Raw genomic sequence first — 16714 nt, 5'->3', positions numbered from 1 at the left:
ATCAATTTCCCTTCAAGGCAAAGTGTATGGGTACATTGTATAGCTGTAATCTGATCCCTTCTGCGCTAAATCTTAGTGACTTAAGCCATAGCAATTGATTATTTTTCACAGTCCTGTGGGTTAACTGACCAGTTCCCCTGCTACTCATTCATGTGGCTACGTTCAGTCGGTGCGTTTAATGGTGAACACTACATTCGGGAGCTTCTACTGTGGGATGTCCCCACACAGCTCCAAAGTGGGGCTCTGGGTCCGGCACTCCAGCCCCATCTGTACCACCTTCAGTGGGCACTTCTTGGCCATGATGGACCTTTCCAGCAGCATGATGGTATTCTCTGCCTGGATGATCTGGGCTGGGCTGGAAGGTCCAAGCTGGCCTCATGCACAAGTCTGGAGCCCTTCAGTTCCCCTCTACGTGGCTTGTCATCCTCCAGTGCGTCAGGCCAGCTTCCTTACATTATGGAAGAAACATTCCCAAAATGGAAGCTTCAAGCCTTCTGAGGGCTAAACTCTGAAACTTGCTCAGCAGCACTTGAGTTACCTTCTGTTGGTCAAACCAAGTCATGAGGCTCACCCAGATTCAAAAAGGGGGATAGACTCCCCCATTTAATGAGAAGAATGCATAGTTTTAAAAGGGGCAGGGATCCAGGGCACTGGGATTCACTGGGGGCATGGTGCAATAGCTCTCAAACTGAAACCTACATCAGAATGATCTAGAAGACGTGTTAACACATGGATTGTTGGGCCCCAATGCCAGAGTATCTGAGTCAACAGGACTGGAATAGGGCCTGAGAACTTACATTTCAAACTAGCTCTCAAGAGATGTCGATGCTGCTCGTTTGGAAACCACACTTTGAGAGACACTGGTGGAGGTTTAAGTGTCCATACTTTAGACCAGTGGCTGTCAACCTTGACTGCACATTAGAAACATCTGGGCAGCTATAACTACATAAATGTCAGTTCTGGGTATCATTGGTAACAAAGAGATCAAAGCCTTGTGCAATAATACGGTCTTTGGCATCACTCACTTGGCTGTAATTTATAAATCATTGCAAAGTTCATCGAATCCCTTAAATGTTTTTGCAACTTAATCATTCCCTGATTATGTGGGTAAACAAGTACCAAGAAAAGTTGGATGAACTTTATCTCAACTGTCATTATAGAGCTGTTGGGGGAAATTCCGCTTTTTCCAAGTATGTACTGTAATATGACTTTATTATTAAAGGGACTTCGGTACAAAATAGGTGTGGCTTCCTGGGAGAAGGCCTTTCTGGAACTGCACTGAAGATACTACCCCACCAAAAAGCAGTTGCTGTTCATGAGTCACACAGATCCTGTCTCCTGACCGCACACTTAATAGCCTGAGCTGTCCTTCTTGACTCTGATTTTCAGAATTTGCAGTCATCGACATGGCATTGTGTAAGAACTGAGACAAAAAATGTACACGCGGTAAAGCAGTAGGTCTCCTAACATTAAGTTCATTCTTCACATTCTCTGCCATTAGAGCAGAGCTTCAAACCTTTCAGATCATTAGAATCACCTGGGATTCTTGCTGAACATACCGAGATGTTGGTTCCATGTCACATAGACTAAATCAGAACCTACAAGGCAAGAGCCTGAGACTCTATTTTTAACAGGTGCCCTAAGTGATCTCAAAATCATCAGGTAAGTTTAGGGAACTGTCTTAAAGCAATAATGTTATGTAATACATACAGAAAGATGGAAGGAGAACTAAGGGAAACTGGGGGCTACGGTTCTAATGCCCACTCAAGGATCAGAGTAGGGGCTGACAAACTAGAGCCCATGGACCAAATCAGGCCTGCTGTCTATTTTTATAAATAGTTTATTGGAACACAGCCAGGCCCATTTTTAAAAAACATATTGTCTATGGTTGCTTTTGTGCTATAATGACAGTCATTGGGACAGAGACTATATGGCCCATAAAGCCAAAAATATTTATTATCTGACCTTTAAAAAAAAATTGTATTGGCCCTTGCATAAAAAACATGACCTCAGACCTGGGCAAACTTAGAACTAAGGCCCTCAGTGACTATGAGCTCATAATAAAAAATAAACCAACAAGGAATGGAGGTGGGGGGAGTCAGTGAGTACAGCCAGCTGGAAAATCCAAGGCCTCAAGAGTGGCAATTTGAGACTATGAAATAAGTATGTTTAAAATGATTATAGAGAATTACTAAAAAAAATTTTTTTTAAGAATATAAACCTTGCTGAAAGAACAGAGCGACAAGAAAAAACTGGATCAGATTTGAAAAAGAACTAAGTACGACCTATAAAAATGAAAACAATTAAGTGAACAGGCTAAAGCCATGCTTCTCAAACTTCAGTAAGCATCAGGATCATCTGGCGAGTTTGTTAAAACACAGATTCCTGGCCCCACTCTCTATTCAGTTCTGACTTAATCGGTCTTAGGTGGAAGCCGTGAATTTGCATGTCTGATGAGCTCCCAGGTACTGCTGATGGTGCCGATCCATGGACCATACTTTGGGTGCGCGCTAAATAGCAGACAGACGCAGCTGGAGAAGTAATTGCTATCCAGGGAGAGCTGGGAGAAAGAAGCAGCAGGGAGATAGAGGTGGGAAATGTGGGAAAGCAGTTGAGACAAAGAAGAAGGTCAAACATGAGTCTAATAGGAATTGCAGAGGGTGACGACAGAATGAGCAGGGGAGAGGCAGTGTTGACAGAGCCACTGGGCAAGAACATCCCAGGTGAAGAAACACAAATCCCGAACTAGATTAATAAGGACAAAACTGCAGCAAAATGCTACCAGCTTAAACCGTGACATGCCAGAAGCAAAGAAGAAGCCTTATAGCTCTCTTGAAAGGATTGCCTAGGAGGGAAAAACAATGAGACCAATCAGGACTTCTCATCAGCAGTAGTATCCGCCAGAAAACGGTGATGTGTATTCTCTTCAAACACTGAGAGAAAGTAACGTTCAAGAGAGAATTATATGCTCACTAAATTAACACTCAAGAGCAAGGGCTAAATACATTTTCAAACACATCTCTCACTGAAAGAACTTCTAAATGATGTACTTGAGTTAGAAGGAAATTGAATCTATAAGGAAGGAGTGGGAGCGGAATGCAAGAAACAATAATGAATGAGGAAGCTGCTAGATCTAAATACACATTGACTATTATATATAATATACACACATGTATACACACATGTACACATACTGTGTGCATATATAACCACATGCATATGCACACACGTACACATACTGCATGTGCATATATACACATAGATACATATAAACATATATACACACATATACATACATATATATATATACAGACAACACATATTTACACACACCAGTGGGGGGTAAATGAGAGGAAACTAAAATACTGGATAGCAATCATGAGAGTTGAGAGTGGGATGTTAAAGGTGTTCTAAAGTCCTATAACTACTTGAGGGGAGGTTGGACAGATTCATTTTTTACCTTAAGTCTTTTATTACATTATAACAACATATTCAAGAAAAAGAATAAGAACTAACAAATCAGTAGAAGGGAAAAATGGAATTCAAGAAATTCAATACATGGGGCGCCTGGGTGGCTCAGTCGTTGAGCGTCTGCCTTCGGCTCAGGGCGTGATCCCAGAGTCCTGGGATCAAGCCCCACATCAGGCTGCTCCGCGGGGAGCCTGCTTCTTCCTCTCCCACTGCCCCTGCCTGTGTTCCCTCTCTCGCTGACTGCCTCTCTCTCTGTCAAATAAATAAAATCTTAAAAAAAAAAAAAAAGAAATTCAATGCTATTAAAAGCAGGAAAGGAAAAAAAGACAAGAGCATGATAAATAAAAAACAAGATGAGCAAGATCAGTACAAATATAATACTGGTCACAATAAATGTAAATAGAATGAGCTCTTCTCTGATTTTTAGATTGGATTAAAAAGAAATCTGCCTCTGTGCTACAGGTAATACAAAATGACCGAGAACAGTCGAAAGTAAAGAGGTAGAAAAAGATATACAATACAACACAAATACCAACCAAAAGGAGAGTGAGCTTGCGTTATGAACATCAGATAAGATAGACTTTGAGAGAAAAAAAAAACCAACATTTTCAGAGATAAAGCAGGTCCTTAATGATAAAGGAATATCTGGTGTTTTCTATTGGGTCAGACTTTTCGTAATGCTTTTTACAACCCACTGAACTGAACTTACCATATGCTAATGTGATGAACACACCGTTTAAATAATGTTTCTCTAGAACATATTTCTACTCCTCCCTGAAAGCCCCAAGCAGCTCCTAAGAGACATGCTGTCATACTACAGATGAATATCTGGGACACCTCCACAATACCCAGAAATATGTGATATCTACAGGTTTTTATAATTAGTTCCCAAAAACAATAAGGAACACTCATAACCACCCAAATGAGAAGCTAACTTTTGTTTCGTTTCACCAAAGATCTGAGAAGAAATCACAAAGCTTACTTACAAAAAGAAAACTCAATTTATGAGAGAGTTGGAAACTGAATATTCCATTAGGTATTTGAAAGAGAATTTGCAAACATACATTTCCTTCACGTTGAAATCCACTTTTCTCAAGTACAAAATCCTTCAATATAATCATTAGTGCATCAAGTCATGGCAAGGATGTGATAAGAACCTTCTGAGGCATCTCACACTGAGTTGGAGATTCACTCTTGCCAGCATTACTGAAGGGCTCTCCGTTGTGTTTTTCTCCAGCATCTTTCCAGGAACTGTAATATATTGAAAGTTTCTTTCTCCAAAGCCATTAGAAAAACTCCAGGGAATCATCCTGCAATCCAGTCATTGCTATGTTATTGTCTGTTTTGCCAAAAAGCAAGGAAAGCAACTGAGCTAAGAGGAATTCAGAAGTATAGATCTATGTAGGGCAACTTCCAAGTCCCAGCTAGTGGCCCCTCTCTTCTCCCCTGCCGCAGTCACTGTTCTACAGCCCTGATACCTCTATACTGGCTGAGCACTGCCTAAAGTTATATAATATAAAATCATTTATGTATTCAACATTTGCAAACCCTTGGGAAGAGGTCTCACTTCCAGTTTTATGAATCACTGGCTCTTCAGCCAATTGGCACCATGTCCTACCAGCAATTGTAGGATGCAGCCTCAGAGCTGAATTCTTATTCTTTTTTTTTTTTTTAAAGATTTTATTTATTTATTCGACAGAGATAGAGACAGCCAGCGAGAGAGGGAACACAAGCAGGGGGAGTGGGAGAGGAAGAAGCAGGCTCATAGCGGAAGAGCCTGATGTGGGGCTCGATCCCACAACGCCGGGATCGCACCCTGAGCCGAAGGCAGACACTTAACAGCTGTGCCACCCAGGCGCCCCTGAATTCTTATTCTTCTTCCTTTTTTAAAAAAATATTTACTTACTTATTTATTTGGGAGGGGAGGGGCAGAGAGAGACAATCTCAAGCAGACTCCACACTGAGTACGGAGCCTGACCTGGGGCCCGATCCCACAACCCTAAGATTATGACCTGAGCTCAAACCAAGAGTCGGACACTCAACCAACTGAGCCACCCAGGTGCCCTCTTATTATTTTATTAGTTGATTTAAGAAATTGCTAACAGAGCGAGGGCTTACTATGGACCAGACAGTATCTCATCTTGTTTTCACACCAACGCGGTGAAGGAAATGTCTGTTCTATCTCCATTTTACAGATGAGGAAATCGAGGCTCAGGGAGTTTAAGTAACTTGCTCAAGGTTTCTCAGCTTGTCATTTGCAGAGCTGAGATTCAACTTCAGGCTTTCTGAACCAGAGTTGGCTCTCTTAACCAATATGGTACCCTGTTGGCTTTCATCAGAATAATAGATAATTAGGAGAATTTGATTAGTTCACAGGCATTTTTTTTAGAAATTCACATCCAAATAATGGAGTTTTCTTCCTGGGCTTACCCCAAAGTCAAGTACACAATAATGTGTATAATACTCAGTGTGCCTATCTTGGAAGGGCAGATGGACTCCATGTAGTAATTTAAAGAAGTAAAAGTAGGAAGCCACTCATAAGGGAGACTTTTTTTAAAAAAGCAATGAAATTGTTTACGTGTTAAACATTACACTGCACTCTACGGTATTTGCTGATTGGCACAACCACTGCCGTTTAAATTGATTCCGTAATCATGGCTATAATGACCGGGATTAGCCCAGTTCAATGAGTGCATGCTTTCCCTAGGGCTCACAAAAGCCTTCTCTCAGGATCCAGGCTTTCCTGGTAATGAGAAGTTAACTAACAAGGCTGCCGTATTCCACTTTGGTAAATAGCAGTCCTTGGTTTGAAATGAAGGAAATCAAGAAAAAGATGAAGGGTCTCTGGCCACACAGAGGAAAATCACCCTAAACTGGTCAGCAGAGCCCTGAGAACAACTGTAGGCTTCCGGAATGATGAAGGAAATGGGTGTTTCTTTTGTTGAATATTTAGGTAATTGAGAGTTCAAAGGATTGTAAGAAAAATTCATCAGTTATTCTTAAAGAATTATTTGCCTCTCAGCAGCCTGTTACTTAAAATTGAAACACTTGTACTCCTGAAACAATATATGCTCATTGTAAACATCCCAAGCAATCCAACCAGAAAAATACGGAGTAAAAAGCAAAAGCCCTCTCCCCCATTTTCCTTCCTCCCTTAAGGAACCCACACTCTGTGTGTCCTTCCAAGCTTTAAGAATACATCAATTATGCAGAAAGAATTTGACTATAAGAAAACCTTGTCAACTTGCTGATTATAATTAGTGTTAACCTTTCTTTAGTGATTCGAAAGATCCTTCACATTTATCATCATTAAGGGTATCATTTGTCACAGTACAGAAATGTGGGGATTTCTGTGTGCTTGGATCTAGATAAACAGAAGCTGGTGGCAAAGATGTCGATAATCCCCTTTTTAGCTGCCCAGGAGAGTTTGGGCTTGCTCAGCCCACAAAACAGAGATGTTGAAGGTGTCTAATCTTTTGAACATAAGACTTTAGGAAACACTGTAAAAACATTAGCTTGTAATTTAAAAGATTTGGGGGATGACCTTATGTTCTATGACATTAATATAGGACCATCTCTGAAATTTGCATAACATTAAACTGGCATGTGTGTATACTTTATATACAAAATACTTAATATGTATATACACACAAGTATATATATAAAATATATACGTATATTGTCCTTTGTATGTGTAATTTTAAAAACATATTTATAGATAAATTGTATATTTTCTTTTTCTTTAAGCAAGTGTAGCTATCATTTATAAGTTCAGCAGGAAACAATCTGTCTTTTTTATTTTGGAAAAAAAAATCATTTGTGTAGTATTCTTTTTTTTTTTTTTTTCTAAAGATTTTATTTATTTATTTTGACAGAGATAGAGACAGCCAGCGAGAGAGGGAACACAAGCAGGGGGAGTGGGAGAGGAAGAAGCAGGCTCATAGCAGAGGAGCCTGATGCGGGGCTCGATCCCATAACGCCGGGATCACGCCCTGAGCCGAAGGCAGACGCTTAACCGCTGTGCCACCCAGGTGCCCCTTGTGTAGTTTTCTTAAGACAACCAAGGCACCCCATGCCCTGGGAGAGGAAGTATTAGGAAGGACTTTATTTTTCTTGATTTTGATAAGGCCTTCTCTCCAAATGCCTCTTAGTGAGTAGAGCTCTGGGGTGCGTGGTATCAATTTGCATAAAGAAGCCAGGAACTTTCTAGAAGGAAAAGGGATTGCGATCACGCCAAGCCCAACAATGCCTACCCTACCCCCACCCATGCCCCCACAAGTTTCCTAGTTATAAAAAGCCATGGGAGGACGCTTCTGGAGGACAACAGGACTCTTCAGAAACTAATCCAAGAAGCTTGGATCCCAATGACCAGAGTAAGAAGTCTCAAGATCCAGTGCTGGTCTAAAAGAGCAGGAGGTTGGGCCCTGGCTTTGTGACATGATCACAATGAGCAGAACTGGACCACCATTACACTCTACCCACCTTCCCTCCATGGCTAACTCTAGTTATGCTTTGAAACTCAGCCCAGGGGTCATCTCCTCCATGAAGTGTTTCCTGAGCGCTCCAGGCTAAGTTCAGTTCCCCCTCTGTATTCACTTGTACTCATGGATATTCTTATTCTTACCACACTTTGTTGATCTTATTCCTGTATACTCTGTGTCTCCTGCTAGATGCTCAGCCCCTCAAGGGCAACTGAAACAGTCTGCCTACGTTTGAATCTCAACACCGTTTCCTAGCTCTGTAGCTCAGCAAGCTGGCTAAACTGAGTTTCTTCCTCTATAAAATAAGCATAATCATTCTTGCCTTATTGGGTGTTTTGATGGTTAAATTTGTAAAACACTTAACACCTGGGACATAAGTGCACAATAAATATGAGCTATGGAATAATAAAATAATACTTAAGTAATTCAAATTATCATCAATAATCTCTTTATTGCCAATGTCTAGCACGAAGCCCAGTATGCAGTAGGCGCTCAGTGTTAACTAATTGGTGTTAAACAGAATTATGATTAATAACATTGTCTGTGATTCTTCTAGAACCAATATGGTAGCCACCAGTTATATGCCATCATTGAGCACTTGAAATGCATCTAGCCCAAACAGAGATGTGCTGTAACTGTAAAATACACTAAATGTTGAAGACTTGGTATGGAAAACAGAGAGTGAAATATCTCATAAATAATTTTTGTATTCATAACATGTTGAAATAATATTTTGGATCTTTGAGGTTAAATATATTCTTCAAAATAATCTTACTGGCTCATTTTTACTTTTTAAAATGAAACTGCAAGGAAATTTAAAATTTCACACGTGGCTGTAATCATACTTCTATTGGACAGCACAGACCTAGAATGTTCTCAACCTACCATTATTATAGCAAATCCTTACACAACCTCATTTACACTCAAGTTTTACATAAGCTTCAGGAGTTTAGATAAATAATTTAGAACACTGATTCACTTAGAATCCAAAGTTTATCCAGTTAATTTGTAAATGATTTTCCATGCAGAGTTAACAAGCTAATGTATAGACGTATTTTTGAAAAGGAACTAAAGCTTTGCGGGCGTTTTCCAGGTTCGGTGTGATCCTGAGATTCAAGACTTGCGTCAATGGCAGAAGAAACTGCGTGAAGACAAGCACATTCGCCAGCGAGTCAAGATTTTCTGGGCCAAACAAGAACAGAAAGGTCAGTTGTTTAATTCACAGTCCCTAGTTTATTTAGGAAAAGCCTGCGTCTTAGCCCAGGCTCAAGAAGGAAGCCCCCTGATTTCTTATCGGGTCCTTGTGTCTGCAGGGAACTCAGTTTGTGTGGAGGGGAAAGTGGCTGCATATTAAGATTCTGCTCTGGAATGACAGGGCGAGGTGACATAATTTACATGGGCATTTTCCTTACTCAGGGACAAACTCAGTGTCATCCTGTGTCTGCAGGTCTCTTTGGGTTAAGCTATAAGACATCAAGGATAACCCCTCATTTTGGAAGCACAGTGTCCATCAGTGTGATGGGTGGTTATCTTTTTTAAGTTGTTGATTATGTGTCTGAACTGAAATGATGCATTATGCTTGTCCTCTCCCTTTTTGTGAGAAATTAAACACGTATGTGTGCACACACACACACACACACACACACACTGATATACTAAGAGTAACAAGCACCCCGTCGTATGCAAGTGTCACCACTTTGTCCTATTTGCTTTCCACACTTTTTATTATAAAACTTTAAGTTACTACATATTTACAATAGGAAAATAAGAAAAACAGCCAAAAAGGGGGGAAAAAACAGAAATCCCACCACTGTTAATATTTTGGCGTATATCCTGCTATGCTTTTTCCAGTGCAAACAGGTAAAATAAATATCCATTCGTATTTTATTAAACACTGGATTCTACATTATTACATTCTGTCACATAATCTACCTTGTCACTGAACATACTCAGAACATCATTCTGGTCAACAACTAGAGAGTAGCATTGTGAAGTTTAACAGTTGCATGGTCTGGATTTAGCATCATTTATTCAACCAACGACATGGAAGGAGATTAATGATATATTATTAATTGGAAAAGAATCACAGAACCGTAAGTTTTTATCCATATTAAAAGCATATACATGGAAACGTGGAGATGTCTAAACAGCGTGGAAGAATACAGTAATGATAGTTACCTTCAGGATTTGGACAAGGTAGGAAGAGGCGCACGGTTGGAATCTTTTAGATAAGTTCATAGTACTTTACAGTTTATGAAACAAGAATCCTCCTCACCTCAGCAGGCTACAGGCCATCCATACTTTGAGTCCTCTCACCTCCCCATCCTGCCCTGTACCTGTCCCCGTCACTAGGCTGCAGCCCTTCCAGACTTTTCTGTTCTTGTCATATGCCAGTGCCTTCCTCACCTGGGAGACTCGGTACTTTATATTTTTTTTCTTTAAAATCACCCATCCCCAGCTACTTCTCGTCTTCCGGGCCTGGGGCATAACCTCCTCAAAGGCCCTTCCCCAGAGACCAGGAACCAGTCTACTGAACAATCTCAGCATGGTGGAGTCTAAACAAAAGCTTCCTCTCTTTCCAATCCCTTCATGGCATATAGGGTGGATTCCATGTCTTTTCAGTATGCTCTAATTTCAGAAAGCCCAGTCTAGTTTAAAATTTCAATCTCAGATCTAATTTAATGTTTACTCAACCCCCTCTGCCCTCCATTTGTGGGATGGGAGTGGGGGAAAGAAGTGTTAGATCTTTCACACTTCTACACTCGCCTCTTCTGGATCCCTTTCTCCTCCAGTGGGATGGGTGGGAAGGAGGGAGATACAGGGGCATCCATCTCTTCACTGTCTATTTTGATCCTCCCTCGGCTGCTGCTGCTTCTCTGGCTAAGGCTACCACTCATGTCCTGTGGGCAGGCATCTCCATGCTGACTCTCTGACTGCTGTATTTCGTATGATTCTACCTGAGGGGGAAACGGTAGGTGGCAGAACACCCCTCTTGGCGGGGGGGGGTCCCTGCGTGGCTCAGTCATTAAGTGTCTGCCTTTGGCTCAGGGTGTGATCCCGGCGTTCTGGGATCGAGCCCCACATCAGGCTCCTCCGCTGGGAGCCTGCTTCTTCCTCTCCCACTCCCCCTGCTTGTGTTCCCTCTCTCGCTGGCTGTCTCTCTCTCTGTCAAATAAATAAATAAAATCTTAAAANAAAAAAAAAAAAAACCCTCTGGGGATTTGGCTCTGTCTCTACCTCTTACACCTCTGCCAGTCTACTCTTAGCCTTCTACTCTTGGGGTCTCCTTACCCAGTGGCCAGCCCTCTTGGTCAGGGCATTAGGAAGATAGTTCAGGTTACCTCCCAGCGTCCACCTGACCCACAGGAAACCAACAGTGGACGTGCAGACTTCTCCATGGCCCTCCTTCTCTCTGCCCCAGTGTGCCTACCAAGATCACATTGAACCTACTCAGATAGACATAGAGGAATGATCTAGATGTAAATCTATCCTTAAAGCAGATGTTCAACCAAATCATGAGACACCCCCAATCTTTTTTAGTTGTTCTCTTGGATTTGCCCTCCCTTGCCTTAGGGCTTGAGTTGGGGGAAGCACCCATTCTTGTCTAAGGAGAGAAAAGCACAGTACTCTTCTTTAGGCCAGTAATTCTCAATCTTTTTAAGCTGTGATCCAGTAAGAAATTCATTATAATAAATTTATTATGATTTATATTACAATCTCGTACATACCCTCCTGTTCTTTTTTTTTTTTTTTAAGATTTTATTTATTTATTGGAGAGACACAGTGAGAGAGGGAACACCAGCAGGGGCAGTGGGAGAGGGAGAGGGAGAGGCAGGCTTCCTGCTGAGCAGGGAGCCCGATGTGGAGCTCGATCCTAGGACCCTGTGATCATGACCTGAGCCGAAGGCAGATGCCTAACAACTGAGCCACCCAGGCGCCCCATACCCTCCTGTTCTAGTGAGGTTTTGTTTTTGATTTTTTTTTTTTAAATGCTGGACATGACCCAGTAGATCAATTTCATGGCCTTTACTGTTCATTGTGTCTTTACCCATGCTTTGAAACATACTGCACTGGTCTACTACTCCACTGCTCCTACAATTGCTTCTCCCCCTTTCCTTCCCAGAGCCATCTACTTAGGTAATGATTGGGATCGTTCTTCATAGACAATGGTTCTTAATACTGGCTGCACATTTGAATCACCTTCAGAGCGTTCTGTAAAACCAGTGCCATTGATAGAAAATTCTAGAAGCAATGAGCACTCTTAGCGCCCAGATCTTGGTTTCTAAGTGCCCCTCATTCTAAACAGAATTAAAGTTTCTTAGGGAAATGGCTGATTCCAGGGCTGGGGCAAGGAAAGTAGAAGATAAGCCTAGAACATCTTATGCCAGAAAATAAAGATGGGGACATGGGAAAAGAATACATGCTCTCACTTGTCTCACTGAGCAAATCTGGGACAATTTAAGTGTCAAAATTAACAGTGACAGTGGGGTGCCAGGGTAACTCAGTTGGTTAAGCATCCAACTCTTGGTTTTGGCTCAGGTCATGAGATGGAGCCCCTGCATCTTCTGGCTCCTCGCTCAGCAGGGAGTTTGTTTCCCCTTTCTTTCTCTCTGCTCCTCCCCTTGCTCATGCACTCTTTCTCTCTCAAATAAGTAAATAAATCTTTTTAAAAAATTTAACAGCGACAGTAATGAATTTTAACTCATTGACAAATAATGAGGGACAAGAGGTAGTTTTCCTTACATTAGAATGCCAACTAATACATTTAGAAATAGAACGATATTAAAAAGTCACCAACTTGTAACCATATTAGTAAATAATTAACTCAGGCAAGAATCATCAGTTCTTGCTAAAGCCATTGAGTGAAAGTTTGATGAGGAATATGATATTTAGAGTCTCAAAATATCCCTCTACAAAGTAGTCAGTAAACAAAGGGAGAAATGCTAACTTTGCATTAGAGAAACCTGGCAGACCCACCTTCACCAATGTTCAAAATTAGTATACCAATACTGCGACAAGCTGACATAATGTGCCTCCTGGTATGATGTACTAAGAAGGACACTCATCACATATGCTCATGCACTATTCCTGTCAAAACATATAACTTGAATCTAATCATGGGGAAACATCGGACAAACCCAAATTGAAGGACACACACCAAAATAACCGATTTGGACTCTTAAAATTTGCCAATGTCAAGAAAGATCAAGACTAAAGGAGAACCAAGGGGACATGACAGCTAAACACAACACATGATCTTAGATTGGATCCTGGATGGGAAAAAAAATTCTATGAAAGACATTATTGAGACAATTAGCAAACTTTGGGGTTTTTTTTGTTTTGTTTTGTTTTGTTTTGTTTTTAAAGATTTTATTTATTTATTTGACAGAGATAGAGACAGCCAGCGAGAGAGGGAACACAAGCAGGGGGAGTGGGAGAGGAAGAAGCAGGCTCACAGCAGAGGAGCCCGACGTGGGGCTCGATCCCACAACGCTGGGATCACGCCCTGAGCCGAAGGCAGACGCTTAACCGCTGTGCCACCCAGGCGCCCTGACAATTAGCAAACTTTGAATATACCTTTATATAAATAACTACACAGCACTATCAAATTTCCTCAATTTTAAAAGATTTTATTTATTTTCTTGAGAGAGAGTGAAGAGAGCACAAGCAGGGAGAGCTGCAGAGGGAGAGGGAGAAGCAGGCTCCCACTGAGCAGGGAGGCCGATGCGGTGCTCAATTCCAGGACCCTGAGATCATGACCTGAGCCGAAGGCAGACACTTAACTGACTGAGCCACCCAGGCGCCCCAAAAACACAATCTTTAAAAAAAAAAAAAGCCACCTCATTCTTAAGATACATGCTGAAAGTTTTAAGGATCAATAGATATGATATGTAGCTTAACCTCAAATGATTCAGAAAAAAAGAATGTGCAGTACACATATGTACATATGCATACACAGAGAGAAAACAGTAAGGCACAGTATAAACTACTGGTGAACTTGGGGGTTCTGTGGATGATTACTGCAACTTTTCTGTAAAGTCAAAATTATTTCAAAATTATAAGTCAAAAAATACCAGTGCCTCACGTCCGCAGGTTCTGACCTGACGGTTTTGGGTTGAGCCCCAGACATCTGGGTTAACATTAAGTTTCCAGGTTCTCCTGGTCAGCCAGAGGTCAGCCAGATACCCTAAGGAGGAACCCGATCTGCAGTTGTTTCGTGGTCTCTCTTTTTTTTTTTTCCTAAAGATTTTATTTATTCATTCGACACAGAGAGAGAGACAGCCAGAGAGAGAGGGAACACAAGCAGGGGAAGTGGGAGAGGAAGAAGCAGGCTCATAGCAGAGGAGCCTGACGCGGGGCTCGATCCCAGAAAGCTGGGATCACGCCCTGAGCCGAAGGCAGACGCTTAACAACTGTGCCACCCAGGCGCCCCTCGTGCTCTCTTTCAAATGTGGAATCCTGGGGCACCTGGGTGGCTCAGTCGGTTAAGCATCTGCCTTCGGCTCGGGTCATGATCCCAGGCTCCTGGGATCAAGTTCCGCATCAGGCTCCCGGCTTCATGGGGAGCCTGCTTCTCCCTCTGTCTCTCTCTGTCTCTCATGAATAAATAAATAAATAAATAATTTTTTAAAGATTTTATTTATTTGACAGAGAGAGACACAGTGAGAGTGGGAACACAAGCAGGGGGAATGGGAGAGGGAGAAGCAGGCTTCCCGCCAAGCAGGGAGCTGATGTGGGGCTGGATCCCAGGACCCTGGGATCATGACCTGAGCCGAAGGCAGACGTTTAATGACTGAGCCACCCAGGTGCCCCAAAATAAAATATTTTTAATAAATAAATAAATAAAATAAAATGTGGAGTCCTCCAAAATAAAAAATAAAATAAAATAAGTAGGGGGGCGCCTGCACAGCGGTTAAGCGTCTGCCTTTGGCTCAGGGCGTGATCCCGGCGTTATGGGATGGAGCCCCACATCAGGCTCCTCTGCTATGAGCCTGCTTCTTCCTCTCCCACTCCCCCTGCTTGTGTTCCCTCTCTCGCTGGCTGTCTCTATCTCTGTCAAATAAATAAATAAATAAATAAATAAATAAATAAATAAAATCTTTAAAAAAAATAGAATAAGTAGAGCAATTCATGAAAAAACATTAAAGTAAATAAAATGTGGAGTCCTCTAAGCCTGCATGCCCTGAGCCCCGGGCAAGAGGAGTCCTCTGTTATTTGTTTACTTGGCAGTTATGTGTCTTCCTTATTAAAGTATAAGGTTCCTGAGGACAAAGACCTGTCCTAGGACAGTGCCCGGCACAAAGCGAGCACCAAATAAATATTGGTGGAATGATCGAGTGAGGAAATTGATGAGCAGGTCCAGTCCTGAGGCTTAAATGAGCCTATGTACACTGCCTGGGGTACAGTGCCTGGTGCCGAGTAAGAGCTCATCAAATTGGCAGTGTTCAAGCCGTGTTACGGTTTAACCCTTGCTAGGAAGCAGCTTGAGCTGTTCCTGGCAGGCTCAGGGCCGGCCCCTCTTCCATGCACAACTGCCGTTTCATTTCACTTCACAATTGGAAGACAATCAAGGCTGTAATCAGTTTAAAGGTCAGGAAAAGAGCAGCGTGCCTATTTATTTCCGTTGTTTCTTATTCTTTTGAGTTGATTTGCTGTCTGTTGACAGATTAATTTGGCTTGCTGTGTACCATGCAGAGCAGCCGGGATTTCATGTGTGTCATCCAGCCGGCAGCGGAGGGACAGAGTGAAAGCAGTCCCACGTTGGCCACCTGCTGCTTGCATCCCTTGCGGCCTTTGCAGAGCTCCAGAAGGAGCCATCCTTTCCAAACAAGATAGGGGTCAGGAAATGCCCCAGTGGGAACTCATGGATAAATTTACCATTTACGATAAGACTGAAATGGCCTTCAGGGGAAAAGCCAGTTCTGAACACTCTCCCCAGAACTGTAGTCAGCTAAGAAGGAAGGCGGTACAGTGCAGTGGGTAAAGGACAGAGTTTTGGAATGTGTGTGATCCTGATGTAGTTAACTTCATTAAGCCTCAGTTGTCCCGTGTACAGAATGGGACTGATGATGGTACCTGTCTCATCTGGTGGTTGTTAAAATGTTACAAGAGATGATCTTTAGAACAAGTCCTGGCACATCGTTCCCACAAATGCTGGTTATTGTCATGATTAGTATTATTAAAATATGTGTGTGCTTTTAAACAACCTTGTTGTTTTCCTCCATTAGACTCTAAGTTCCATGCGGTTCCATGAGGGGACTGTGTTTGTCTTGTTCATTGTGATGCCCCCAGCTTAGCACAGGGCCTGGCAAAGAGCATGCAGTCTACACACGTATGGTGGATGGAGCTCTGGGCTTCATTTTACAGATGAATTAGTAGAGGCCCAAGAAGGTCGAGGGACTTGCCCAAGGTCACACAGCCAGAGGAGGCCCCAGTGTTCCCTTTTACTGTCCAGCATCCTAACACTTACCGGGGAAAGACACTGAGACAGAAGATGCTCCCTTGGGTTATGCTGTCAGACCAAACCTCTCAGGAATCCTCCTGAACATGACACATGGCTTGTCCTATTTCTTATGACCTAGGCCTTGGGTTCTTGCTGTTTGTGTTGACTGGAGCCCCTAAGTAGGGGCTGAGTTGCTAGAAATGGTACAACCTGCCCACCAAGGGAAATTGTTCCCTTCAGGTGTCACTGAGCTGAATCATTTTCTTACATTCGGGCACCACCAAATTACTTCCTGTTTGAAACCTTATGAATTTGGGTA

General features: G+C 42.2%; 1 protein-coding gene across 6 annotated transcripts in view; it reads left to right on the top strand.

Annotated features, from left to right (window-relative positions):
* Positions 1–16714, top strand: part of IQCK (IQ motif containing K) — a 120883-nt gene that overhangs the window by 75896 nt on the left and 28273 nt on the right. For all 6 annotated transcript variants that reach the window (XR_002144397.2, XR_002144396.2, XM_034670312.1 and 3 more), the window contains one exon: positions 9046–9157. Coding sequence is in view for 4 of the 6 variants with exons in the window: in XM_034670312.1 (XP_034526203.1) it covers positions 9046–9157 (112 nt within the window). In the remaining 2 variants the exon portion in view is untranslated. The remainder of the gene's footprint in view (positions 1–9045; positions 9158–16714) is intronic.

The sequence above is a fragment of the Ailuropoda melanoleuca genome, chromosome 10, assembly GCF_002007445.2.
Source record: "Ailuropoda melanoleuca isolate Jingjing chromosome 10, ASM200744v2, whole genome shotgun sequence".
Lineage (NCBI taxonomy): Eukaryota > Metazoa > Chordata > Mammalia > Carnivora > Ursidae > Ailuropoda > Ailuropoda melanoleuca.
This window is presented reverse-complemented; position numbering and strand designations above follow the sequence as displayed.